Source organism: Dothidotthia symphoricarpi (genome assembly GCF_010015815.1).
Source record: "Dothidotthia symphoricarpi CBS 119687 unplaced genomic scaffold P153scaffold_6, whole genome shotgun sequence".
Lineage (NCBI taxonomy): Eukaryota > Fungi > Ascomycota > Dothideomycetes > Pleosporales > Dothidotthiaceae > Dothidotthia > Dothidotthia symphoricarpi.
In genome coordinates this window covers 643,126-669,539 of record NW_022985013.1, presented here as the reverse complement: position 1 = coordinate 669,539, position 26,414 = coordinate 643,126, and the positions used below count along the sequence as shown (strand labels likewise).

General features: G+C 51.4%; 12 protein-coding genes and 1 non-coding gene across 13 annotated transcripts; 10 read left to right on the top strand and 3 right to left on the bottom strand.

Moving 5' to 3' along the window:
• Window positions 1-18: 18 nt before the first annotated feature.
• On the top strand, window positions 19-2,518 carry P153DRAFT_365052 (ribosome biogenesis protein ERB1). The gene has a single exon (XM_033667744.1). It carries the CDS (start codon window positions 83-85, stop codon window positions 2,438-2,440), a length of 2,358 nt encoding a protein of 785 aa, XP_033525852.1. The 5' UTR covers window positions 19-82; the 3' UTR covers window positions 2,441-2,518.
• Window positions 2,519-2,707: 189 nt separating this feature from the next.
• Window positions 2,708-4,751, top strand: P153DRAFT_311872 (uncharacterized protein). The gene is made up of 2 exons (XM_033664823.1): window positions 2,708-3,779; window positions 3,830-4,751. The coding sequence occupies exons 1-2, from the start codon at window positions 3,174-3,176 to the stop codon at window positions 4,511-4,513; spliced, it is 1,290 nt and encodes a 429-aa protein (XP_033525851.1). The 5' UTR covers window positions 2,708-3,173; the 3' UTR covers window positions 4,514-4,751.
• A 1,187-nt stretch (window positions 4,752-5,938) lies between these two features.
• On the bottom strand, window positions 5,939-8,295 carry P153DRAFT_429759 (general substrate transporter). Its single transcript, XM_033672792.1, has 6 exons — window positions 7,976-8,295; window positions 7,791-7,894; window positions 7,016-7,730; window positions 6,735-6,957; window positions 6,487-6,680; window positions 5,939-6,434 (listed from the first exon to the last, which is right to left on the bottom strand). Exons 1-6 carry the CDS (start codon window positions 7,994-7,996, stop codon window positions 6,117-6,119), a joined length of 1,575 nt encoding a protein of 524 aa, XP_033525850.1. The 5' UTR covers window positions 7,997-8,295; the 3' UTR covers window positions 5,939-6,116.
• A 1,821-nt stretch (window positions 8,296-10,116) lies between these two features.
• Window positions 10,117-10,205, top strand: P153DRAFT_t44. The gene has a single exon. It is a non-coding gene; the product is annotated as a tRNA-Pro (tRNA).
• A 42-nt stretch (window positions 10,206-10,247) lies between these two features.
• On the top strand, window positions 10,248-11,979 carry P153DRAFT_365048 (alkaline phytoceramidase). Its single transcript, XM_033667743.1, has 6 exons — window positions 10,248-10,580; window positions 10,665-10,677; window positions 10,731-10,791; window positions 10,868-11,017; window positions 11,152-11,433; window positions 11,532-11,979. Exons 1-6 carry the CDS (start codon window positions 10,510-10,512, stop codon window positions 11,819-11,821), a joined length of 867 nt encoding a protein of 288 aa, XP_033525849.1. The 5' UTR covers window positions 10,248-10,509; the 3' UTR covers window positions 11,822-11,979.
• Window positions 11,980-12,242: 263 nt separating this feature from the next.
• P153DRAFT_365047 (uncharacterized protein) lies at window positions 12,243-13,058 on the top strand. Its single transcript, XM_033667742.1, has one exon. The coding sequence runs from the start codon at window positions 12,281-12,283 to the stop codon at window positions 12,776-12,778; it is 498 nt and encodes a 165-aa protein (XP_033525848.1). The 5' UTR covers window positions 12,243-12,280; the 3' UTR covers window positions 12,779-13,058.
• A 285-nt stretch (window positions 13,059-13,343) lies between these two features.
• Window positions 13,344-15,340, top strand: P153DRAFT_365046 (salicylate hydroxylase-like protein). The gene is made up of 3 exons (XM_033667741.1): window positions 13,344-13,995; window positions 14,046-14,573; window positions 14,639-15,340. The coding sequence occupies exons 1-3, from the start codon at window positions 13,570-13,572 to the stop codon at window positions 15,044-15,046; spliced, it is 1,362 nt and encodes a 453-aa protein (XP_033525847.1). The 5' UTR covers window positions 13,344-13,569; the 3' UTR covers window positions 15,047-15,340.
• A 354-nt stretch (window positions 15,341-15,694) lies between these two features.
• P153DRAFT_394794 (Aldo/keto reductase) lies at window positions 15,695-17,088 on the top strand. The gene is made up of 3 exons (XM_033671339.1): window positions 15,695-15,902; window positions 15,953-16,527; window positions 16,581-17,088. Exons 1-3 carry the CDS (start codon window positions 15,851-15,853, stop codon window positions 16,944-16,946), a joined length of 993 nt encoding a protein of 330 aa, XP_033525846.1. The 5' UTR covers window positions 15,695-15,850; the 3' UTR covers window positions 16,947-17,088.
• Window positions 17,089-17,453: 365 nt separating this feature from the next.
• On the top strand, window positions 17,454-18,822 carry P153DRAFT_335778 (uncharacterized protein; the record flags this gene model as incomplete). The annotated part of the gene is made up of 2 exons (XM_033665671.1): window positions 17,454-17,982; window positions 18,029-18,822. The coding sequence occupies exons 1-2, from the start codon at window positions 17,481-17,483 to the stop codon at window positions 18,820-18,822; spliced, it is 1,296 nt and encodes a 431-aa protein (XP_033525845.1). The 5' UTR covers window positions 17,454-17,480.
• Window positions 18,823-19,139: 317 nt separating this feature from the next.
• P153DRAFT_365042 (uncharacterized protein) lies at window positions 19,140-20,261 on the top strand. Its single transcript, XM_033667740.1, has 4 exons — window positions 19,140-19,385; window positions 19,436-19,513; window positions 19,573-19,680; window positions 19,741-20,261. Exons 1-4 carry the CDS (start codon window positions 19,340-19,342, stop codon window positions 20,031-20,033), a joined length of 525 nt encoding a protein of 174 aa, XP_033525844.1. The 5' UTR covers window positions 19,140-19,339; the 3' UTR covers window positions 20,034-20,261.
• Window positions 20,262-20,711: 450 nt separating this feature from the next.
• P153DRAFT_286422 (uncharacterized protein) lies at window positions 20,712-22,572 on the bottom strand (the record flags this gene model as incomplete). The annotated part of the gene is made up of 3 exons (XM_033663466.1): window positions 20,712-21,416; window positions 21,472-21,929; window positions 21,978-22,572. The coding sequence occupies 3 exons, from the start codon at window positions 22,570-22,572 to the stop codon at window positions 20,712-20,714; spliced, it is 1,758 nt and encodes a 585-aa protein (XP_033525843.1).
• A 796-nt stretch (window positions 22,573-23,368) lies between these two features.
• Window positions 23,369-24,390, top strand: P153DRAFT_429751 (uncharacterized protein). The gene is made up of 2 exons (XM_033672791.1): window positions 23,369-23,850; window positions 23,902-24,390. The coding sequence occupies exons 1-2, from the start codon at window positions 23,608-23,610 to the stop codon at window positions 24,139-24,141; spliced, it is 483 nt and encodes a 160-aa protein (XP_033525842.1). The 5' UTR covers window positions 23,369-23,607; the 3' UTR covers window positions 24,142-24,390.
• A 134-nt stretch (window positions 24,391-24,524) lies between these two features.
• P153DRAFT_394789 (FAD/NAD(P)-binding domain-containing protein) lies at window positions 24,525-26,382 on the bottom strand (the record flags this gene model as incomplete). The annotated part of the gene is made up of 4 exons (XM_033671338.1): window positions 24,525-25,605; window positions 25,657-25,788; window positions 25,842-26,109; window positions 26,162-26,382. The coding sequence occupies 4 exons, from the start codon at window positions 26,380-26,382 to the stop codon at window positions 24,811-24,813; spliced, it is 1,416 nt and encodes a 471-aa protein (XP_033525841.1). The 3' UTR covers window positions 24,525-24,810.
• Between the last annotated feature and the right edge of the window lie 32 nt (window positions 26,383-26,414).

Here is a 26,414-nt window from a genome sequence, read left to right as displayed (position 1 = left end):
TAGCGTAGAAATTTTGGGACATTGTCAAAATTTTGGGAAGGGACCAGGCCTGCAACTGCACAACACCACCTGCACCGCCGACATGTCTGTGAACCCGCGCAAGAGAAAGGTCGTCACCCGGCCAGCGCCGCCGCCTGAGAGCGACTCGGAGGAAGAGCTGGCCGACGGGCTTTTGGAGGGAATCCTGTCGCATTCTGAAGACGACTCGGACGACGAGCAGGAAGAGGGCGATGACACCGATGCTAGCAGCATCATTGAGGGTCTGTCTGACGAGGACGCCGAGGACGAGGATGAGGCCGACAGCGACGAGGAGGGGATCCGCGAGCAGATTCGCAACCTGAACACTTCAGACGGCCCGCTCAAGCGCAAGACGGCTGGCCTGACGCATGACATGGACCTGGACGCTGGCGCAGACGGCGAGCTGGACGACGACGACGAGGACCTCAAGCCCAACTACACGGTCGCCACCGACGCCAATGGCAACAAGCGCTACATCTACAAGGAAATCGACCCCGTCTACGAGTCGGACGACTCCGACGCCGCCGATGTGACCAACACAATCGGCGACATTCCCCTCACCTACTACGACGAGTACCCCCACATTGGCTATGACATCAACGGCAAGAAGATTATGCGCCCTGCCAAGGGCGAGGCGCTGGATGCTCTGCTGGACAGCATCGACATCCCCAAGGGCTGGACTGGTCTCACAGACCCCCAGACTGGCAAGCCGCTGAACCTGACCGACGAGGAACTGCAGGTGCTCAAGAAGCTCACCAGGAACGAGATTGTAGAGGAGGGCTACGACCCATACCCAGACATGGTGGCCTACTTCTCTGGCAGGCTGGAGGTCATGCCGCTCAGCGCTGCACCAGAGCCGAAACGACGATTCGTGCCTTCAAAGCATGAAGCCAAGCGCGTCATGAAGATTGTCAAGGCCATCAGAGAAGGTCGCATCCAGCCGTACAAGGCGCCAGAGGAAGAGGAGGAGCAACAAGAGACTTACTACGATGTGTGGTCCGACGAGAAGCCGCGCCCTGAGCACTCGATGCACATTCCCGCTCCCAAGCTACCCCCGCCAGGCTACGAAGCGAGCTACCACCCTCCCCCCGAGTACCTACTAGACAAGGCCGAGGAAGAGGCGTGGCTGCAGGAGGATGAGGAGGATCGGGAGAGAGAGTTTCTTCCCAAGAGCTACGATGCGTTGCGCAAGGTTCCTGGTTACGAGACATTCGTCAAGGAACGCTTCGAACGCAGCTTGGATCTATACTTGGCCCCGCGAGTACGAAGAAACCGACTCAACATCGACCCTGAGTCGCTGCTTCCAAAGCTGCCAGATCCAGAAGACCTGAAGCCCTTCCCGACCACCTGCGCGGCTATCTTCAGAGGCCAAGAAGGCCGTGTCCGGTGTGTTTCAATCGACCCAATGGGCATCTTCGTCGCTAGTGGAGGCGACGACGGTCACGTCCGCATATGGGAGCTTCTGACAGGCCGTCAAGTCTGGAACGCAAAGTTGTCCGACGACGAGGCCGTTGATTCAGTACAGTGGAGGCCAGTAAAGGATGCCTGCATCCTCGCCGCTGCAACTGGTGAGAGTGTCTACCTCATTGTTCCCTTCACATTACTATCCCCCGACGTCGAGCAGAGCAGTCGCGAAGTCCTCGACGCTGGTTGGGGCTACGCAACCTCCAAACCGTCCAAAACAACCAACGGTGAAGCCCCCAAGCTACCACCAGGTAAGTGGAGTCGCCCTGGTGTTCGTATGGAAAACAAGGGCATTCTTGTCCAAGTCGAAGTGCGCTCCGCCATCAAAGTAATCAACTGGCACCGTCGCGGTGACTACTTCGCCACCGTCTCCCCCCGCGGTCAGAGTACCGCAGTAGCCATCCACACTGTCTCTAAACATCTCACTCAACTGCCCTTCCGCCGCCTCAAGGGCATCGCGCAAACCGCACAGTTTCATCCTTCCAAGGCCATCTTCTTCGTCGCCACCCGTAATACCATCCGCAGCTACGATCTCGCCAAGCAAGAGCTCGTCAAGATCTTGCAGCCCGGTGCGAAATGGATATCGTCTATCGATGTGCACCCCGGTGGAGACAACATCATCGTCGGTACCTACGACAAGCGACTGCTGTGGCACGATCTCGACCTATCCAACAAGCCCTACAAAACCCTGCGCTTCCACAAGGAGGCCATCCGTGCAGTGCGCTTCCACCAGGGAGGTCTACCGCTATTTGCGGATGCCAGTGATGACGGCAGTTTGCAGATTTTCCACGGCAAAGTTGTGGGCGATTTGATGGAGAACGCGACCATTGTGCCGTTGAAGGTACTCAAGGGACACAGGGTTAAGAGCCGCCTGGGTGTGATGGATCTGGATTGGCATCCGCGAGAGCCGTGGTGTGTGTCTGCGGGTGCCGACGGGACGTTGAGGCTGTGGAGTTAGATGGGATACCAGTGTAGATCATGTAGATCGCATGGCGGCGTTTTGGCGAGGGAAAATGATACATTTGCGTGCTCAACATCTACTGATGGGATTTTGAATGTGATTTGATCGTTTGGATTGTGCTTTTATCGTCTTTCACAATGAGAACCTCGCTGCAGTACTAATAAGGATATGGGTGAACAACCCTCATCCCTTGGCACGTGATAGCTATGAGGTGGGTCTACAGTGGGGTTGGTTGTTACCTACCAGCATACATCTCGCATCACAATTTCCCTTCCGTAGTGACACTTCAAATCAACACTCCTAGACATGAAGCTCGGCAATCAGCAAACACCTGGCTTCGATGCAATGGCCGTTTTACGCCACGATATACAAGAGAAGACGCACCACGTTGTGAGCATACGACAGCTCGATGGACCCTCCGACCTCGTAAACTGGCCCACACGTTCCATACAAAACAGCCACCAGTTCACGGTCCGTTGAGCGAGCCGCTGTTCGGCGCGTGCACGCCTCCGTCATAGAAGCTCCCATTCGAGGCGCATCTAAGGCCTCGATGGTGTTTGAGCCAATCACATCGTTATCAGACACCGCGTGCTCCAGCACCCAGTCTGCGACAAAAGAGCCCACGCGACACATCCCAAGAGTAGTAATGCTGCTCAAATATCTTGCTCGTCGTCTCTCTACCACCCGTCCTCCGTTTTTTGTCGACAAGCAGAAACTGGACAAGGGCTAGATGTCTGGTAACAATCAGCGCGCTATCATGGCCAACTTTCCGCCAACCCCACAGCCGTCCACCGATATCACCGGCAAGAGCAGCGCAAATGCCCCTCGTTTGGAGAATGCCCTCACCCTTCCTCCTGCGGCCATAAACAGTAGAGGGAGGACAGCGAGCTCATCTGCGCGGTCTGAAAGCGCTTCGGATTCGTCCTACAGACCACCATCACCAGCCTCACCCGTTGCGACATCGAAGAGTAGCCATGCTCGCAAGCGCTCGAGTACCACTGCCCAACTGGGGATTGTGACCAAAGACGATTACTCTCTTCCTCCGCCGCCGACTCGCCGCGCAAAGATCATTCAAATGCAACCCAAGGATACGCAAGAACCACCCAAGTTCGACTCCCAGACACAGAGCGCAAAAGCCACCACTGCAGCCGGAAATGGCAGCAAGAAGAAGCAAGCTGGTACGACTACTGCTGCAGGGCGGAAGATAGCAAGGAAGACAGCACACAGCTTGATCGAGCGGAGGAGAAGATCGAAGATGAACGAGGAGTTTGGGGTGCTCAAGGATATGATACCTGCGTGTAGGGGTGAGGAAATGCACAAACTGGCTATTCTGCAGGTACAAGCGATATGTTCCATCATAGTACTGCGTATTCTAACAACACGAAGGCATCCATCGAGTATATGTGTTACTTGGAGCAATGCGTCGCCGACCTCAGGACAGCGCACCAGTCGCAACGCGACTCACCTTCATCCGCAACATCAGACCTCCCCCCACCTCCCGCGACCAGGCCCGCCCTTGAAGACGACAACGAAGACGAATCCGACAACGACGAAGACATGGAAGACGCAATCTCCCCTACAGCGCCAACCACCGCACCACCCCCATCCACCTTCCAACTCGCAACCACCTCCCCCGCCATCTACCCATCCGACAGAAGCATCTACACCCACTCGACAACAACATCCCCCGCCATGCTCCCCCAAACCCATACCCCCTACTCCGCAAACCCATCCCCAGCCCTGAAACCCTCAGACCCCCACCACTACTCTCTGGCTCGCTCACCATCTCTACACGCTTCGCCTGCGTTCGGCGCCCACACACCCTCCGCACCCCACTTCAGCAACCCTTTCTACTCTGGACCGCCGAGTACCGGCCCCATTGCTGCTCACGCGTCGTATCACGCCGTAACGCCATTCGCGCTCACGTCCCCCATGTTGGGACCGCAGGCGGATCGAGAGGATCAGGAAGCTACCGAGGCGCTGATGATGCTGAATACGGATCGCAGGTCGCGTGGTGGTGGTGGTAGTGGGGCGCGGGGGATGAGCGTTAGGGAGCTGCTTAGCGGGTAGGGTCGTGTATATGTATTGTTTTGTAGGGTGACGGCGTTTTTTTTCTCCAGGGCTTTACGAATTGCAAAGATGGTCTTGGATTGTATGGAGGACTTTTGTGTGCTTGTTGGTGGTGGGGAGGGGGTGCGTAGAGTGTCGGAATACATTGGTCGGGTTGAACGAAGAACTGCTGTTCATGTATATAAAAGCACCACTATCCAGTAGACTCGAAATCCTATCCAGTGGATCAACGCTTGCTACCATACTGAGCCTAGCGAGGTTCATCTCACATACCATCCAACTAACAATTCACTCCACTCCACTCTTAACCCCCGTCGTATCTACACCCCCTCTCTCCAGTCCAAACATCTCGTAGTGCTAAACCATTAGCCAGAATTATAACATAACGAAAAGCTTGCGCTAACGTACCGTGCAATATTCCCAATCCAACAATTATGCGCAAAACTGTAAATTGTAGTTGTTGTTTTGCAGGCAGGTGTTACACGACAGACAGGCAGGCAGGAAGGACCCGCGGGGCGCGGGTGGTATTGCTGCTGGGGGAACAAGGACGCTGATACTGGGGGGCTTGGGGATGTAGATGTTGATATCTCCGCTTTTGGTTGTATATCGTCAGTAGAGGGGATCTTTGTTTTTGTCTCATTGTTCTGCTGTCCCATCTTCAAAGTGCGAGGGGAAGGGAAGTGTACTTCCGCTATCTCACCTCACCTCCTCATATCACCAACATCAACATCAACATCAAGAACGCAGTCCTGGCAGAAAGAACAAAAAGCCGCAAATACAAAGCGCAGGCCTTTAGTAGCGTCAAGCTTAGTAATGCGCAGGGTTCTGCTTCCCAAACTCCCAACGGGTGATGAACTTTGGGGTCTTTGGAAAGTTTGATAGTGGTTGTTTGGATGGACGAACGTAACGCGTAGCGAGGAACGCTTAAGGTGCGCCGATAAGGAGAGTTGGAGTGAGTGGATGTTGTGCGGTACTGTCTTCTTGCTCTTTACATGTACTCTTGAGGGCTGTTACAAGTCTATATGTTCACTTTGAGGACGGAGATGGAAATGGCATCGTCTGGCTTGACTATCCGGATCTTCGATGATGCGTTTCTTTGACAAGCTTCGCGAATTTAGCAAAAGAATTCGCTGTAGCTTACTTTCGAAAGGGAGATCTTGCAGGGGCTAGATAAATACATGCGAAAAAGATTGCGAGAAGTATACGTCTTGAGTATCACAGGTATACGCCTACCGGCCTGAATTATTTGATTTTTGGTGCAGTGGGCGTTTTCTTGCTGGGCGGGATTTAGCTTAATTTCGCGTGTTGTGACAGATCGAGAGACTTTGTATCCACGTAGGCTGAACCTGTAGCGTCCAAGAGACTACAGCTACAAGCATTTCTGTGTCAGTTACACGCACAAATTCCACACAAGTCTTGTTTGTTCCGAGAGTTGTCAAGGTATATAAGATTTCTCGTGGCTAGCTATGTTGATAAATAAGCAAGGGGTATATAGGTCTAGCAATAAACAGATGCAAAAGAACTCCGCTAGGCACTTCTGACATCCACCGAGGCGGGAGTGGAAGTTCAGTCGAATGGCAGTATCCCGTAACAGAGTCTTACACTAAACCGACTCAGTTCGGTGCGTATGTTCAAGAGCCTTCTCAATGCTGGCCCTCGCCTCGCCCTTGACTTGCTCACTGGCGACGGCAGTAGCATCGTCTTCAAGCTTGGAGTGACCCATCTTCGTCTTCCACGCCTTTGGTCCATTGTCGCTGAACATTTCTTCGATTTCCTCAATCGTTTTCTGGCAAGTCTCGGGATACGCAAGCCAGAAATGAGCAGCAGCGAGGAAACACATGGCGCCGAAGGTGATGAACAGGCCCCAGCGGATGTTCAGGAAGCCGGGTGGGATGAAAAGACCAATGGCGAAGTTGAATACCTTTAAAGCGAGTTAGTGATTGTTATACATTATTAGAGGGACTAAAAAATACCCAGTTGCCTATGCTACTTATTCCCATGCCTACGGCACGCGTCTCGAGCGACCAGACTTCTGCGGCGTAGACCCAGCAGATGGGCGCGAGTGTCAGGGCGTAGATGATTATCAAGAGGTACGAGAAGGCGATGACGGTGTATGCTGGGGAGCCTGTGACGCGCATGACCACGTTCTTGTCGCCGCCAACACCATCTAAAGAATGTGTGAGTGGATACGTTTGGAAAAGGGTTGGAAAAATGCACTTACCGGGAACATATGTGTAATGGGCACCTAAAGTGCCACCGACGACCATATGACACACACCCATAGCGACGGCACCCCAGATCAGTAGTGTTCGTCGACCAATCTTGTCGACAAAGACGAACATTATGGACGAGAAGATGATGAATAATGCGTACTGCACACCAGACGAGATAAGGTTGATGTTGCCCGACAAATTGGCCATTGTGAAGATGTAGACGACGTAATACTACAGCAACGAGTTAGCAGGTTTCTAAAATGCGAGTTGGATCCAGATGTTGACATACAGTCATGACATTGGCACCAGACAGCTGCTGCCATGCCTGTACGGAGAAACCAGTCAAAGTTCGTCGCCACATGCCGTTGTATACGAACTTCCTCCAAGACTTGGGGGCAAGACGCTCAGCAGTGAGAACAGTGATGATCTCCTCGTATTCTGCAATGACGTACGGATCGTTCAAGTCTCCTGCCGCCTGGATGTTTGCAAGAACGTGCAGGGCCTCCTCTGTGCGATCGACCTTGGCCAGCCAACGGGGCGACTCAGGGAGGAAGGGAAGACCTATCATGAAGAACACGCATGGGACGAACTGTATGCCCCATGCCGTTCGGAACGAGGCAGTCTCTCCCTTGATGAACGAGCAACCATAGCCAATGAAGTACATGATGAGAATACCCCACTCGATGGCCAATTGTTGAATGATAATGATGGAACCACGCTGTCCGGGCTTCGCGACCTCTGCAAGATACACGGGCACCTGAGACGAGGTGATGCCAACAGTGATACCGTTGAGCACGCGGCCCGCGATCAACATCCCTCGGCTATTGCAGGCAACTTGGACAGAAGTTCCAATGAGCCAGAAGATGCAGGAGTAGACGAGGGCATCTCGACGACCGACCTTATCGGAGAGGGGACCAGCTACGATCGAGCCGAGGACGGAGCCAGCTGCCAGGGCAGAACCGATTACACCTTGGATGAGACCCGCCGGGTTGTTAAAATACGTTCTGTGTTCGTATTAGTATATTTCAAGTAAGGTCAGACCAACAGAGTATGTAGATACTCACTTGTACTGGTCAGTTCCAATGATGGCACTCATCGATGAGATATCGAAACCGAACAGCATGCCACCCATTGTTGCAATGCATGCCAAAAAATAAACATTGTAGATCTATGAGCGGTTAGATCCTGATGCGGCTTCAAAAGCAGAAAGCTCGGTCAATCGAGCTCTCAAGTTGTATGAAACACTGACCTTTGGAAGTTTCGAAAACATGCTGGCAGATGAACGCGCTGTAGCGCTCGAATTGGCACACAAAAGAAGTAGTGCAAGGTAGCCTGTCGCCTCCCGATCATTGGGGTGGGGTGTCAAATAAATACTATGTGCCCCAGATATCCATCATGTCCGAGCAAATATACCATTACTCATTCATAGTTATTGCCTTGCTTATCATCCTCACGCCGCTGGCCCGTGGTTGGTCGAGTGATCGGAGTGGAAACTAGCGCTCCTCCGATCCGAGCCCTATAAGATGGCTATCCTTACAATTAATCGGAATATCATAACGCGAGTAGGAGTCTCGCTCGTCTACGATTGGTGGGATTTCATGTCTGGAGAACTGGGGGAATGGCGGAGGTGGAGCTCGGCGACGCCAAGGAGTGTGGAGGCCACCCGTAAGGGCGTTGTAACTGGCTCCGCTAAGGCAGGGGTAGGTCTTTGGCCAAGCTTCACCGTTACATACGCTTGCAACTTCAACGCCGGATCGACATTCTCATACGTCATAGAACCCACTTGCTACGTGAGGTATGCATACAAGACCATGGACAACCATCAGGACCTTACTATCGGAGATCATCCGATTATCCAACACGGCACTTGTTGTGGCAGACATTCGGGAATTGGGTATCGGTTGCGCGATAAAACGGATCCCCCCGCGTTGAACAGCACAAGAAAACATTCGATCTCCTTGGAGGAAGGTTTGCGACCAACTTAACTCAAGAGAGTTACTATGATACGTTATATACAAAGATGTTGTGAACTGATCTAAGCATAGATTCATCAGACCGTATGCTGCAAGCTGAGGAGCAACATTAGCGAAAGCCCGACTGAAAAGTCTAATGTCAAGCTGCATACACACTACCATATTGAGGTAGAAGCCGTTCTACTGGAATACGGCATTGACTGGTTGACTGTTCAGTTGGTTGTGTGCGGGCTCGGCAAGGCAAGTTAGCTGAACAACGGCTTCTTTAATTGAGATAAGGTAACAACCCATCTTGACAAGATGCTTCGTTAGAACATGAAGGCTACTATGAATTTATAGTTGACTCGAACACAAAACATATTCTCCTAGAGATGCAGATACCTGTGAGTTTATTAGATTCAAGTGCGTTGGTCTTGCACCAAGCTACAACCAAGGAGAGGTAGTTGGGGATCGAAATCATTTTCCTTATTGAACTTAGTTTGGTCATTGTTAGCTTTCGACCGGTTCTTGTAACATGTCGGAGCCTGTCATTCTGGTAGTTCAGGTGATGTTTGTGAAACAGTCTGCACGCAATCATAAAGTGGTATGTTTTCGATTCAGGTCATCAAGAAAGTTTGAAGGGAAGTTTCATGCACCACAAGATAGAAATTTAGATGCTGAAACATTTGCGGGGAAACGTTTATTCTGCACGCGAACTTTGGGTCTCTACTTCACTGCCACTTGATGCGCAAAGAGGTCTCCTTGCGTCGAATGTGTGTCATTTTCTATCTGCAAGTCTCGGCCATATTTCGTGCTTTGCGCTCCAGGCTGCCACGCATGAGATTTATTCTTAGAGAGATCTGCAGAGTTTGAAGATCCCCGCAACGGTTGCCGATCTTGGAGGTTGCCGTTAGTTTCCAGAGGGTGCGGTTCAGAGTAAAGGGGATATAAGGAAATACGATGCCACGGGAGCCAATCAGCAGGATGACCGAACTGAAAAACTCAATTGGGTAGGTGGAGGGTTGTGATCGTGTCCATCGCGGCAACGCTGTACGACCATTGCCACGGTTGGAGCACAAAGATACAACTCAAAAACTAGGCCAAATCATGAAAATGTAACAGAATCTTTTGCAGTGAACACTGAAATTGTTCCACATCACTGCAACAATAAACACCGCAGAGGCTGATGGTGGCGTTGTTGAGATTGGTAACTACATGCCTATGTTCAATCGTGGCAGGAACTGTGTTGTCTAACATTGTGCACAAACCGAAGAAGACAACACGCTTTTCGAGGAAGTGTGTTCTCAGGCCCTGCCATGAACAGCCCCACCAAGAAAAGAGATAGATCTAGTCACGACTGCATGACACAGTGCTTAGAGCTACAATTAAATGACTATATAAGTTATCAGAATTACATTTACCCCATCAAATACAAAACGGTCTTGTGGTCTAGTGGTATGATTCTCGCTTAGGGTACTTCCTGAGCACACTTGCGAGAGGCCCCGCGTTCGAGTCGCGGCAAGACCCTTTTTTGCCCTTTTGCAGGTTTGGCCGTATCTTTGCCGTCATGACAAGCTTTTTGGTTCAACCAACACGAGAACAAGAAAACGATACAGGGGTGTTCTGCAGCCTGAAATAGTCAACAAATACCCCTCAAGTGTTCTTTGCTCCTGCCAGCATAGACGCGTTTTCTGGTCGCACCATGTTTTTTCAATCGTTCTAGCGTGCCACGTGGAGAAAGTTCGACGCGTTCGCAAACACGACCGAGCTTGCAATCCTTCCAAACAAAATCCAAACACACACTTGCGAAACTCCATCTTCCTACCACAACATGCAGCTGAGTTGGCCTTACCCGAAGGCTCCTGCAGTCGGCGCCTGGGGCCCCGTGACATCAAACCACAAGTGAGTTATACAAACATCCGAACCGCCAACGGGGGGATACATAAGTTGAAGCTTGGGTCTTGGCTGACGTTGTCTTCCATACAGTTTCTGTGAAGAGGTATGAAAGCACATTAGTTATTGTTAGATCATCAAACTAAAAAATTCTTTCAGGACTACATCATCACGCCGTATATTGGCGAGTTCATCAATACGCTTACAAATATCGTCTATGGTTTGTTTCCTTCTCCCCTCTCCCTGAATATGGGGAAAAAAAAGAGTGCTTTGCTGATGCTTTTCCGGCATGTTAGTCATCTATGGAGCGTATGGCCTGCGAAGAGTCCAGCCTCATAAAGATGGGGGACTGTGGTCTACACTAGCTTTCCCGTACTGGGGGCTTATCGGTGTGGGACTGCTTTCCATGTGGTTCCACGCGACGCTGAAGTATCATAGTCAGATGGGTAAGGGGCAGTTTTTCTCTTCGTTTCACATTCCAACTCCTTCCTCATGCGATCTCTTTTACACAAGCCATGGAAGTTGTCATGCCGGAACACTCCTCCAGCAACCGCCCACCAATATATCTAACACCCCCCAGGCGACGACCTGTCCATGTTCCTAGCCGTCGGCGCCCTGCTCCATCAACTACTCTGCTTCGAAGCCACCCCCGCGCAGCGCCGTACCTACACCATCACCATCCTGTTTACCCTGATCCCCATCTCTATCTACCATTGCTGGGCCGACGAGATCATCATGCACCAAGTCGTTTTCGGCGGGATGGTATACCTCGTCGTGCGCCGCATCCGGGCGTTAATCGCCAGGAAGATCAAGAGCGAGGAGAGTAAAAGGAAATTGGGCCGTATGGCTACGTTAGGGATTTGTGAGTCTCCTGTTCCATCTTTCATCTACACTTTATCGCTTATGCAGGGATATGGGCGTGGGTATGTATGTATGTGTATGCTAATATATCGAATCTAGCAAGCGGCCTCTTCGGCTTTTTCCTCTGGAACATCGATTTCCACGCGTGCGGGCACGTGACGGCGTTCAAGCACCGGCTCGGACTCCCTTGGGGCTTCATCTTCGAGCTTCATGGCTGGTGGCATTTCTTCACTGGAATTTGCGCCTACGTGGGCATGGCACTTGTCGAGTTTCTGGTTACGATTGAGGAAGGTAGTGTGGGGATTGAGGAAGGGTTTGCGTGGCCGGTTAAGAGTGTTATAAGGGAGATGGGGGTAATTGAGAGAAGGGAGGCGGGAAAGGATATGTAGAGTGGGATTGGAGCGTTGGAGTGTGCTGTGTTGGTCAGCGGTCGAGTGAGGGTAAATTGAGAGATTGGGTGGTTACATGCGAACAAGGATTAACATAGAGTATATATAGCATTTAGAGTCGAGACAATGATCGACAACTCACAGCGAAGCAACATCACATATAGATTCTTCACAGTCGCGACTCTTATGCCGATATGAGGAGTCCCAAGTACCAGTTGAGGTAGGGCGGAGCTACCTTGACTGGCGATATACACGGAGGACTGACCATTTATAGGCTTCAAACCTGGCTCTCACTTTGTATCCTCGATTTAGTGGTGAGCACCATATTTGGTAGACCGCCAGCTACGACAGGCCTTCGCACAGATCTGAATTCAGATTTGGATACCGTATCAATGTCCTCGCCTGATTCAGACCTGGGATGGTTGGTTGCATCCTACAAGATTCTAGAACTCAGCAACGATGCCATCAACAGGGTATACGAAAAGAAGCAGATTTCCGTCGCATTTGTTGAGCAAATACTGCATGAAATCGAAGCCTGGAGTCATTCACTTCCCAAGTCTCTACGCAAAACATCGCCAGTGTCTCGCCTCAACGAACAACCAAACTCCAAAGGGTACTATAGGCAGTATACATATTTCCTGCCTCTACCACTTCGCCATCACACTCGTCACTCGCCCAATCCTCATCTCAACCTTCGCGGATTGCTCAGTGCAACACAGTCCGCTACACTCCCAACTGGCTTCTGCCTGCCTCAACGCCTCCGTCTACTTCGTGCAAGCCTGCCATGAAGCATACAAAGCCCATATCCTCTTAGGAAACATGTGCATCATGAAGGCGCTCCTATTCGCCGTCGGACTGGTTCTCGGCTTCGACATGTTCGCCAAGCGCGAAACGAACTGTAGCATCGAAACAGCGTTCCGACAGGCAAGAGAAGTGTTGGATTTTCTGGGAGTGTAGAGCGCGCAGGCTGCGCATTATAGTGAGATTCTCACACTGCTTTCGAAGGCGGTTGACAGACAGAGGGAAAGACTTATTAGTCAAGGGGGAGGTAAGTATGTTTCGAGAATTCTCCCTATCGGTGGAGAATTGAATATGGGGATGCAGTCTCACGGTCTACATGATTTCGGAAATCAAAAGAGTGCTACTAGTGTACCTGTGCAGTATGTGCCTGTAGACCAAGAGATCGAGGTGTACTGTGGATGGGACTCGCTTGATCTATCGCAGTGGGACAATTTGCCATACTTGGAGCATACCGGTAGAGGATTTTGAGCCGGAAAGCGGAGGATTGAAGCATCGTCGGAACCAGACTGGATATCTTTTGTCGGTCCGCCTCCGACTAGCCAATAGGAAAAAGCGGGCAGGCCACTCACTAGTGCAGGTTCTGACGGGAGGAAGCGGATATCGTACCATCTGTGCCGACACTGGCCTATGATGGCCTTACGCTACCGTATTTTACATCCGACGCGACTATCTTCCGTCGCTATGATAGACCTTCCGATCCGATGCCAAATCTACGTGCGTCGCGCATCACATGTGCATAGAGATAACGATGATCTCAGTACAAGAATCGTACACTGCATGGTATATATCAGTAGGTTTTGGACGGGAGCTAGGCTGGAGAGTCTCTTACTTTATCTTCAACTACCTTCGATTCGGACCTTTGTTGTCGTTTGTATTTGTACTACTCTAACTGATAGTCTGCCGATATATTCGATATTTCAAATCACAGTCACACAAATCACAAGAGAATGGGATCTATGGAGGAGCCACAAGGCTGGAGGCGCCTTAACATCGGCATCATCGGTGGTGGAATCGGTGGCTTGTCCGCTGCCATTGCCCTCCGTCGCGCTGGCCACGAAGTCACAATCTACGAGAAACACGACTTTGCCGGAGAAGTTGGAGCATCTGTTTCATGCGCAGCAAACGGAACTCGATGGTTGCATGAGTGGGGGGTCGACGTCGCAAAGGGCGATCCAGTGGTGCTCAAAAGTCTCATCAACCGTGAATGGGCTACAGGAAAACCCGTATCCACGTTCAGCCTTGAGGATTATGAGGAGAAGTGGGGATATGCTTACAACATGTTTCACCGTCAGTATATGCACAAGATGTTGATGGATTGTGCGTTGCAAAAGGAGGGAGAAGGCACACCGGCGAAATTGCTCGTCAACCATGCTGTATGTATTGCCCGCAAGTCGAAGTCTACTCGCGCCTTACAACGTGATAGTGCCAGGACATCGACCTCGTGACAAACACCATTACCTTCAAGAATGGCACCAAATCCAACCACGAACTCATAATCGGCGCTGACGGTATCGGCTCCGCCGTCCGTGGCATAATCGGTGTCCATCCTGCAAAACGCCCCGCAGACTCCAGCTGTCTGCACGCCAACGTGCACACGGAGCAAGCCATCAAGCTCGGGCTGGTCGACTACTCGCAAGACAGCGCCTTGGAGTACTGGGGCGGCCAAGAAGGGAAATGGGACAAGATTGTGCTATCGCCTTGCAACGGCGGTAAATTGCTATCGTACTACTGCTTCTTCCCCCGCGAGAAAGGCGACTACACAAACCAAGCATGGGGTGCAGAAGACCTCCCAGTCGATGATCTCCTGGCGCCATATCCCGAACTAGATGCCAGAGTCAAGGCACATCTTGCCATTGGGGTGGAAGTCAAACCGTGGAGACTCTGGGTTCACGATCCCTATCCTTACATTCAAAAAGCCAACGTCTGTGTTATCGGCGACGCAGCACATCCCGTAAGTCTTTTATGTCCTATTGCCAGTAACAACAACAGCTACATCCCACTAACGCCTGCAAACAGATGATGCCGCACCAATCTCAAGGAGCCTGCATGGCCCTCGAGGACGCCGCAGCCCTCGGCATAATCTTCAACCCGCACCACTTCTCCGGCTCCGTGCAAGAAGCGCTATCAGTGTACGAGCAAGTCCGCCTACCCCGGGCGACGCGCGTGCAAGCCGCCGCCGCAAAAGCCGCCTACAACATCAACGAGAGAATAGGCTTCAGTGCCAACGTGGATAACTGCACGACGTACAAGGTCGAGGACGAGAGGCAGAAGCTGACTATTGAGGAAATGAACGCATATGATGTGTACAAGGATGTTGGGGAGAAGCTTGCACAGGCACAGGGGAAGAGGTATATGGAGCCGTTTGTTTGTGGGCTGCCGGTTGGGCTTACCATGCCTAATGGTGTTACGGTTGGGGCGCCTTGAAAGGTTGATTCGTGGGCTGGAGTGTGGGGAGTAAGCATTTTCAGGAGTTGTGGGGGTTGGTTCTTTTGAGGCGTGTTGGTTGGGGTTTATGGAGTGAGTGGGCATGAAGATATGGAGGGGACTCGGATTACTATGCAAGACCTTGGATGAGGAAATCTGATCGTTTGTTGTAGCTTACCGCACGTTTCATGTTCTCGATAGGTAAACCGAGATATGCATAAGCTGGAGCTTAGCACGACCTACCTGCTCACCATAGAAAGCACCCTATATCCTACATTTGAAAACACTGCGGGTTATTGTTTAGCTTCTCTGACATATCATACGAACGTTCGATTAGTAGAACTGCATAGTAAGGGTGATAGGTCATACTGCCTAGTTGAAATCCAAGCTGCTATGGATATCCCGCTTCCCGCGTAAGGCTGGGACACGAGAGCTTCTAGTTTTCTAAATCCGACTGAGAGAGAGTGTCTTAAATGCAGCGGCTAGATTGGATAGTCCGACCCCGCCTCTGTCTCCGTCTAACGCAGGAACTACAAAGCGGAGCGCAGCGGACTTAAGCGCAATGGAGATACGTCTCGGCTCCGTGTCTGCGGCAAGTAGACATGCCGGCCGACCAGCAAGCACCAGGCACAGTTAGGGTATATAAATGTGGGGTACTACAGCTTCCATGATGAGGAAAATAAGCTCCATTATCAACGGTGATATCATAACTACTTTTGACAATTCAGAACTTATATATTTGCTACCCCACCACCCTTCGTCCCTGTCGCACGACTACTGTACTATCAAGAAACGTCAAACATCATGCCTCAACTCGTAGAAAAGCAGGTTGGCGAATTGGGCTACGGGCTTATGGGTATATAACACGCTCTTGTCACTTCCAACGTGTTTTTACTAACCTTACAGGCCTGACATGGCGCCAGAGTCCACCTCCACAGGAACAGGCCTTCGAAGCCATGCGCACTGCGCTCTCTCTGGGAGCCACTTTCTGGAACGGCGGCGAGCTGTACGGTCCACCGACAGCCAACTCACTCCAGCTGCTGAATGCATACTTTACCAAATACCCAGGCGACGCCGACAAGATTGTTCTCTCGATCAAAGGTGGCTTGGTACCGGGGAAGATGAATGTCGACGGCAGCAAGGAAAATGTGCAGCGCTCCATCGACGAGTGCTTGAAGCAACTGGATGGCAAAAAGAAGCTCGATCTCTTCGAGTGCGCAAGAGTAGACCCAAACACTCCAATCGAGGAGACGATCTCGTACATTGCGGAATATGTCAAGGCGGGAAAGGTTGGCGGGATCAGCTTGTCAGAGGTCAGCGCAGCCTCGATAAGAAAGGCACATGGTGTGCATCCCATCTCTGCGGTGGAGGTGGAGTATTCATTGTTTGCGCTGGACATTGTAGACAACGGAGTAGCAGCAACCTGTGCGGAACTGAAGATTCCCATCGTAACATACTCGCCCCTCGGACGAGGGTTCTTGGTAAGTTTTGGCTGCTTCAAACTCTACGGACTTCCGCTAATGAAGCTATATAGACGGGTCGCTACATGAAATACGACGATCTCGAGCCCGACTCGATGCTACGTCACTTCCCGCGTTTTCAGCCGGACGTCTTCGACGAGAACGTGAAGCTCATACACGCCGTCAATGATCTGGCGAAGAAGAAAGGCGTCACCCCAGCGCAAATTGCCCTGGGTTGGGTTTTGTATCAAAGTGGCAAAAAGGGCATGCCAGTGCTCATTCCGATCCCAGGAGCCACCACTTCGGCAAGGATTGAGGAGAATATGAAGCCGGCCAAGCTTGATGCAGAGGACATGCAGGCTTTGGATGAGATTGTCAAGAAATTCCCGCAGAAAGGAGAACGATACCCTGCGGAGCTTATGAAGCTTGCGTGGGGATAAGCTTGAGAGTTATTTATCTAGAAACAGCTGTTAGCATGATGTATGCATTGTTGCTGCTTCAATGTGTGTGGAGAATAGACTGTCAGATAAAAAGTAGTGTATAGAGTAATCCGCACTCGATACTGCCGTGAAGCAGAACCGTTGGAATTGCAGAACTCTGTGTAATCATCATAAGAAGGGTGGGAGTGTGGAGAGTGAGCTTACCTAGCTAGGTCGTCGTTGAAGGTCACTGTGAACGAGGCTTGCTTCTGGACGCCTAATGTTTAGTCATGTAGATGGTTGCAGTGTAAGTGCCGTGTCAGATGGCATGCAGATGGTGGCAGTGCAAATGCCATACTGGAATGCATACAATCGTGCAGGTTTACGACGAATTGATATTTGAGTCGTGTTGTGGAGGAGAAACGATGGGGGCAAGAAGGAAATTATTGCACCTGTAAGCTAAGCTCGCTAGCGGCTCCACCCCCAATCGACGCGCCGGAGCTCGACACGCCTGCTGAGGCACTCCCACGTCCCATCTCCAACTCGGCCCTCGCAATGGACTCTCCCGGCTCGATTCTGTCAGACTATGCCTCAGACGACTTCCCCGAGGATGTCAAGGGCCGCCGCCGGCTCAGCATGGAGGACCACGACGCGCGCCCGAGCAAGCGTCTGCGCCTGAACAACCGCGCGCCCTCTTCGCCGCCAGCACACGCCGGCGCCCACGCGGCAGACGAATATGGCGAGCTGTCGGAAGACACGGATGGCTCGGTGCCTGCATCGCCGCACCACCATCACCCGGGCATGTCGCAAGACGACGACTTTGGCCAGGACCAGGTCACCGTGTGCAAGTGGGAGGGCTGCGAGGCGGGCGACGTGGAGAACATGGACAACCTGGTCGAGCATCTGCACGAGGACCACATTGGAACACGGCAGAAGAAGTACAGCTGCGAGTGGAGTGACTGCACACGGAAAGGGATACCGCACGCCAGCGGCTATGCCTTGAGGGCGCACATGCGGAGCCACACGCGGGAGAAGCCCTTCTACTGCACATTGCCCGGTAGGCACTCACCCCCAGCTGTCTGGGTACACATCAGCTGACAAAGCAGAATGCGACCGCTCCTTTACACGCTCCGACGCCCTGGCAAAGCACATGCGCACTGTCCACGAAACCGAAGCCCTGCGCCCCTCCGACCCCGTCCCCAAACACCACTCCTCGAACCCGTCCAACCGTTTTCAGCGCATTAAGCTGGTGCTCAACAACGAAGGCAAGAAGGACTCGCAGGAAAAGGGCTCTACGCCTGCCTCTCCGTCCTCACACACACACCCACTGCCCAGCGCGCCTGTGGTTCCTCCAGTGGGCTCTGACGCAGAATATGCGCACAACAACGTCGTCTACCTGCAAGACCTTGCGAGTCCCAATGCCCCCAAAATCGTCCAGTTCCCACCTGATATAACATTTACCGAACGCGAATTGTCCCTGTCTGCGCCAGAGCTGTTCCAAGCACTGCGTCGACAGCTGCACTGGGCGACCCAGGAGGGCGAACAATTGCGCGCTGAAGCTGATGCGCTCGAGATGGCGCGCAAAGAAGAATGGGAGGCCAAGGAATTGCTGATGGAGAACTACATGGAAGCTGAGACTGTAGATGCGCGGCGGAGAGGCGTAGGGGGAGCATTATCCGAGTACTCTCAGCCCTTTGAGCATATTGAACACGATATTGTACCATCGAGAAGTCTGGAGCTCAAACCGAAAGATGGGAAACTGCCTTGGTGGCGGGACGAAGCGTGGAACGAGCGACAACGGGGAACGCGGGACGTCAGACAGGACATATCAGAGAATGGGGCACCGTCAGTGGATGACAGGTACGGCGACGTGAAGCCTCACGTCTCGGTAACTTGAGAAGCAGCACCAACTTCACTGGATTCCCATGTAGGGTTGGGTTGGATTGCTTGGCGCGATAGATGGCTGAAGCTATGTTGACATTTCTTTTTTTGACTATGACGCGCCACGAGCGGGATATCAACGTGTCTTTTCTCGCGAGATGGACATGGGGCATCACAATGCAATGACGAGTCAGAAATTCCGCCTCAAATCAAGATGGCTTTTCATCAGATTTCTTGTGTACAGTGCATAATTCCCATTCCGGCTCATCTACTCCGCATGTTTGAACGCGACGATCCGATAGAGTTGGAAAGAGTGGGTTTGTATATGCAACCGGCACGTAACCGCCGTAGCGCGATGATCAGAATGACGTAGGCCCTGTCTCAGATCGGCCAGGCACAATCAGGGACCCCCGACGGCTTCCTTCAAGAATCCTCCACGCGACTTTTCTACTCCTCTTCACATTCTCCACGATAGCCTTCAAGTTCTCCTAAACATTCAAAGCTTCAATTGACAGCCCCCTCACATCTTCAACATGGACGTCTACTACTTCTACTCATACGGCACTGCCGCGTGGATGGGTGAGTCCTGCCATCTTCACAAGACCGCAAATATGTTAACAACAAGGCAGCGCTACAAGCGGCACCCCTCGTTACGTCGCCAACCATGATCGTCGCGCTGCTCTCACCAGAGGTGCGCGAAGCAACGAGTACGTAGCCCATAACATCCAGCTCTCGTGTACTCAAAGAAACTAATCATGCAACGTAGCTCTTGAGGTCTACTTCTCCCGCACGCTCGGTCTAGCGCTCGTCACAATGGGCATCCTCCAGGTCCTCCTCACAGGCTCCGTTCCGCTGTCTAGTCGATTGGCTGAAGGTATGTTCCCCCACATCGCATTTTCCTTCCTCGTGTCGAGCGCTTACTAATTTCCAATAGGAGCAACGACCTCGGCTGAAGACCCCAAAGCACCCTACGCTCTCCCCACAATGACCATTACCGCCATCTTCCACTCCATCTACGCCTTCTACTGCTATGCCATGTGGACCCAAGTGGGTGTCGCGTCCTTTGGTCTAGGATCCTTTGGTTCAGGCTTCCTCGCTGTTGTTGCTCTGTGGTGCATTCTGTTTGCAAGCAGTGACGGAAGGATCAGCAGGAAGACGGGCGCAGACAAGCGAACCAGCGGATTTCCCTTCAAGAACAACGAGGCCGACAAGCGCAAGGCCCGATAAGCTCAGACCTACCACCGCGCAACTGAATCATGACAAACGGGATTGGGAAGGTATTGGAGGACTTTGGTTGAAACAGGGAATATTTGGAGTTGTTTCCATAGCATGTGCTACAATGCTGGAGTAACGGCGACATGGTGGTGAGATGCCACGAGACGAAAGTTGCATAGCATTCAAACATGAAATGAATCACGTTATATGAAAGAAACGTAGTCAAATCATTCTTACGAGAAGTTCTTTACTCGTCTAACCTATGATCAAAGTTATTGGATTTGCCCAATGTATACATCACTCATCTATTCCACATACAGGGTATGACTTGCAACTCTCAAATGCGAAGTCCTCACTAACCAGGGCAAAGGACTTTAACAGTACTTTACCGTTGATCTAGTACCTAGACGGGTGATATGTTGTATTCATTATTGCCCAGGATTCTCCAATAATGTTCTGCCCATCTACCCGTACTACATGCGACTAACCATCCTTCTTTGCCTGAAAAGCTGTAGATACCAAGCTTCACACCCCAGTGAAAGATTGAAAAGTAAGAGGTAACATTATCTTGATTCATATTTTTCTAGTATGCAATGCACATATTTGATTCATGACAAGGCGAAGTAAACGCAAACAAACGATACAGTCGTCAATTTACCAATCGACGACCAGAATCTCAACCCCCAAACCTCAAAGCTCCTTGCCCCTCTTCTTCCGATGCGTCCACCACCGCCTACTAATATCATACATAATCCTGCTCCAACTCCTCGTAATAATCTTCCCCTCAAACGTGCCACTAAACGCGCTAAACAAGAAGATAAGCAAAATCGACGCACCAAACACCGCCGCAAAAGCCCACCAATAGCTGCGAACCTCAAACTCAGTGCCCTTGAACTGAATGCTGAAGTAGCCCGTCATCAGCGTGACAGGCGTGAAGAGGATCGTAATCTTCGCCAGAAAAAGCGTAACCCACGTCAACCTCTCGACGCTGAACGACTCCTTGATGGCGATGAGGTTGAAGTTCATCATGACGAGCGAATCCTTCTGGTCGAGACATTCCTGGATCTCGCTCTGCGCGTACAGGATGATGCGATCTTTGAGGCGCTCGAAGCGCACGCGGGAGGCGGAGCTGAGCGAGACGCCGAGCAGGCTGTCTGATTCGGGGACGATGCGGCTCTGCGGGCCCATGCCGGGGACGGTGGAGTCGAGGGATTCGACTTCGGGGAGGATGCGGGAGTTTTTTAGGGAGGCGAGGGTTACTTCTTGCTTTTTGAGGACGCGCTCGATTATGAATTCGTAGCTTTTGTAGACGCGCTTTAGCACGGAGAGTTGGCAGCCGATGTGGTGGAGTTGGTCGACGTGTGTTAGGTTGGCGGTTTGGAGCATCTCTTGTCGCTGGGTATGTGTTAGTATGGAAATATGGTTTCGCGGCGAGGACTGCAGGATTTACCAGCCGGTCTAGTTCTGCAGCATATCCATGCTCGCGGCGTGAGATGAGACTGAGAGTCGTGCCCCAGTCTTCGAAGAGATAGTAGAAGAGCAGGCCTGGTGCGTCGGAGGTACGGTGGGCTGTCTCTTCCTCACTGTTACCGATGCGATGGCGGATGGGTAGTTGCATGAGAGCAGCATCTCTCAAGGGAGTCGGAGCTTTCGTCAGCTGTCTGAAGACGTTTACGAGATTCCGTCGTATGGAGTACAGTGTCCTCAGATCCTGACCACGCAGGTTGCCGTTACTGAACGGAAATGGATCTTCCGACATTGAGATTACCGTCTTGTCTTCGCACATCAACAGCCAGTTCCAAACACGTTTGCCATGGGGTATGTCTCGACTGCTGTCCACTTCATCGTCATGCGCGCCTACGTTCTTGGTGCGGACGTCGTGAAGTGAGTTATAGCCTAGGCAAACATCTGTAGCTATTTAGTACAGTGTACATGACCAGCGATGAAATGACTTACACCTTCGACCCCAGTCCACAGTAGACCAGTGCCAAACATCGTTAACGATCTGGTAGTGACTGAGATCCCGCGCCATTTCCAGCTGCGTCGAATGCATCATTTCCGTCATTCCGATGCTCTCTTCCGAGTCTGTTGACTTTGACTTCTCGGACTTATGAGACAAGCGCGACCGGAGTGTCGACGAGCTCTTCTTCTTCCGCAATGAGTGCGAACGCGGTGGTATGGGATCACTGCACATCATGCCCAGTAGGCGAGGCGTGAAGTCGAAGTGTTGACCCAGGACACGTATCAAATCTTTCTGGTTGTTCGGCTTCCATATATTGATCCATCTCGTATGCAGATAGGAGGGTCTAGGTGCTGAAAGCAGATTTGAGAAGGAGTCGGCTCCCAAGTCGCTTGCGCAGAAGGCGTCGTCTTCGCCAAAGTCCAGGCAGAAGTTGTTGCTATCGGGGTGGCGTGTTCGCCTATCGAAGAGGTCAAAGTTGCGTTCTATATCGAAGTTTCTGAAGCAGTGTTGAATATCTTCATCTTCCAGGTCTTGGTAGTATGTTGGAAGCTCTTCTGCAGGCGATGCGGGTCGGAAAGGGCTCGCCATGATTTGTGCCTGGAAGGTGGAAGTGATGGTATAATAGTAGAACGTTAGATTTTGTTTTGGTCAGTAAGAGCTTCTTTGAATGACGATTTCTAAATACGGGCGCCGGTGATGTGCTCTCGTGCTGTATCAATCCACATTAATAGGTCGTGTGTATACCGCATGTGGTTGGTCACGCGTCACCTCTAGGGCTTATCCAGGCAGAAAGTCTCACATTGTATATTCGAGGGGCACTATCGCAGGCAACCGTACAACGTAATGACACTTGTTACTCAGACTCGAGTTGTCGATCAAAGAAGAATGATACTTCAAGGTTGGCGTGTGCGACGATTAGGTGGTCGTACGATAGAAGACTATACGAAGGTTGTTTCTTCGAGTACATAGCAGGGCTCTCGTGTGCTAACTACCATCGGTAATGTGCTTGGAGGCTTCTTCTGCAAGTATGGTAAGAGCAGTAAGCATGAACATTGCCCTTGATGAGAGAGAACATGGGCGGTATAGATGCCTCTATGTGGAACCAAGGGCTTTTGTGTGTGTTTATGATACGTCGTTTATTCTTCGTGCCAAGAGACTATCGCAAAAAGGTCATCTGGCAGCCTTGTTAGGTTTAACAACGTGGACGTCGTGGGTTAATGAGCAAGGGTGTCGGAGTCCCTCGGGGTAGAACGTTAGTCACATGGCGGCTAGCCGCTTCTGGTGGTAGACCCACACTGTGAGCAAGGGGAATCCGTGTCAAGCAAGATGGCAGGCATGTAGCAGCCTTGCTCTGGTGTGTATATCGGTATTTCCACTATGTATCTACCACAACAAGAACATCATGTGTCATGATTAGTATGCGGATGCATGAACTACGACGGCAGGTTCTCCGCCAAATATTTAGTGACATCATGGCGCAGCATAGTTCCCGCAAATCTCAGAGCTAACAACTTCGAACACATCTGATATATTGCGAACAAATCCCACTATTAACCTCACATCTCATCCTACTACAGACGATACCAATTCCTAACAGACCAATTCCCAATACAAAAACCCATCATGTCTTCTTCCGGTATCCTCGGCACCTACAATCCTTCGATCCTAGCCATCCCGGCCTACTACATCATCTCCCTACTCCCCCACACATACGCCGTCAATGTAGCCTCAGAAGGCAAGCTTTCTACATGGGACAACCGCAACCCACGGTCCACCGACTTGAAAGCAAAGCTTAAGGCGAGTCTTCCCGCCGAGACATACGCCAGATACGAGCGTCTCGAGTCCTGCCACGCGAACGGCTTCGAGGTATGTATCAATATATTGCAATACTTACGACGAGATGCTGATGAAAATCAGAACATGCCGATCTTCGCTTCGGCCGTAATTCTGGGTAACATGGCCGGTCTGAGGAACGAAGTGCTCACTAAATTCGTGGCGTCCTTTTTGGCGGTTCGTCTTGCGTACACGGCGACCTATGTCACTCATACGACGCAAGGACCGACATGGATCCGCAGTGGTCTGTACTTTGCTGGTCTTGCGCTTTGCTTCCAGACGATCATCAGCTCTGCAAAGGTTCTTGGTGTCGCTAGGCTCTAGGGCGAGAACTTGAAATCGAAGGAATTTTGAGGTTGATTACGAGGGAGTTCGAATTGTGGTATGCAAAGGTTGAATACATTCGCGTGACGAAATAGGAGGGTGTGGGTGAACGGATGGAGACAGTGTCATCTTGAGCTACACTGTAGTTTGACTAAGGACGTATTCTAAACAACATCTTCGTTGTATTGTCAGCTTGGTGTAACTGTTTCGTCACATCTAAACAATTGGTTCTTGTCATGCTATCGACCGTACGCTATCCTGTATTTCTCATTCATTTCTCCGTCTCACCATCTTGTGACATCAGTGGGCCACAGCGCGTCACATCAAAGCCTCGAGAATATTTGTCTTCACATGAGAAAATTATTCTATTATACCATAATGTCGTTCTTTCGTAACTATACAGATTTGGTCATTAAGTCTAAGTAATGTCATAAGCATGACCGTAATCGTTTGTAATCGTGGTGATCATGACGCCCAGTGAAGGGTAGAGGTATCATCGCTGAGAAGGATATCAAAGAAAGATCGCAGAACCGAAATATTACTTCCACCCCATTTTTCATACTCATGACTTTTGAGGCCGTCAGCTGTCCTCTGGTAATTAATTCGTAAACGTGTATTCGTGAGATCGTGCGGAGATCGAGACACGATTGTCGTGCGAGTGGCACTCGTTTAGAAGTAGCAGTCGACGACATCCTGTCCTCCGCGAATGGCCCACTCGACAATCTCCATGCCGCTGAGTCCACTGGCCCAATAGCTGTTCTTGTTGCCTTGAAGGATGTTCAGGATGTTATAAGCGCCTTCGCGCAGCGGTTGGCTGTCGAAGTGCGGCATGTAATCCCACTTCATGAACGCTTTCACATCCTCATTAGTCACGGGTTCGGGTGACTCCGTGGCATTGCGAGGATCTTTGTTGATCTTGGACATGCTCTCGATGAGTATGCGGCGTGCGTCTTCCTCGGACTGGTACTCGTAGGGACCCCAGGACCAGGCTACCGAGATGTTGGACCGCTCGTCGAGACGGAGCACCGCCATGGCCTGGCCATCGTTGGGTGGCGGTACGGTCCGAGACGTGGAATTGGCAATATAAGACACTCCAAAAGGAAGATCGAACTCAACTGCTGCCGAGGAATACTGGTGCGTGGTGACGTACGAAAAGAGGTCGTGTTCCAACTCATCGAGGTCGACGCCAGCTCGCTTCAGGTTATCGATGTTCGGTGGGAATGCGAAGATGACAGACGAGCACGATTGCTCGCAGGTTTTGTTACCAGGCTTGGTGTATTTCACAATGGCGTTCTTCCCAGAACGGTCCACGCCGTAGACTTGCGCGGATGAGTGTATTTCTGTCTTGCAGAGCTGGCTCTTCGTCCATTCCACGAACATTTTGTGGAAGTCCATGTAGTAGACCTCATGGGCTCCGATAAAGGCGGTAAGAATGTCCGGGGTGAAGTACTGGAGAATGTAAAGCTAATCACGCGTTAGTGTCGCATACAGAATTTCCGCGTGCTGATGTCATACCGCTGGAACGATGTTGATATCGCCGTATCCGTAAAGCGCGACAGGGTTCACAAGAACTATAGGAAGGGCGGTGAAGTTGTTTTGGCGGAACCATTGTGTACCGGATACGGTGAACTCGTCAGGTACGCCAAGCTGTTCCTGCGTTAGCCTACCAGGATCTTGTCTCAGCTGCACATAGGTCGTACCTTGTAGTTGACCGCACTGATTGGGGCAAATCGCTCATTCCACAGAGTGGTGTATCGCGGAATTTCTGACCGAAGAGCTGACGCAAATGTAAGAGGCGTGGGCGGAGTAATGTCAATTGCGCCAGAAACATAGTCGTAGCGATATGACTCGCGCGCGCCAGAGAGAAAAAACGGCTCGCTCGTGACATTGGTCTCATTGAGAAACTTCAGCGTTTCAGGGTAGCTTTCGTTGGAGAAGAAGGCTGCGCCAAGCGGGTGGAAGATGCCTCTGAGTGGGTGATTAGCCGCGTCCAATTGTGCATATGTCGTGGAACTCTTACTCGTTGTCGTACCATGCCTGACATTTGCCGCCAACCTCTGCTTGCTCGTCGAAGATGACGGCTTTGATGTCCTTGTCTTCGAGCCTGCCTGCTGCCGACAAGCCGGCCGGACCTGCACCAATGATGCAAACCGGAGGCTTCTCGGTAGGGCATCCGTGAGGCGCAGCTGATGCTGTCAGCGAGTGAAGCGCAAGCAGCGTCGACAGTATGAACGACTGCATTGTGTGTGTTCTTGTTGTGTGTGGTTTCGTGA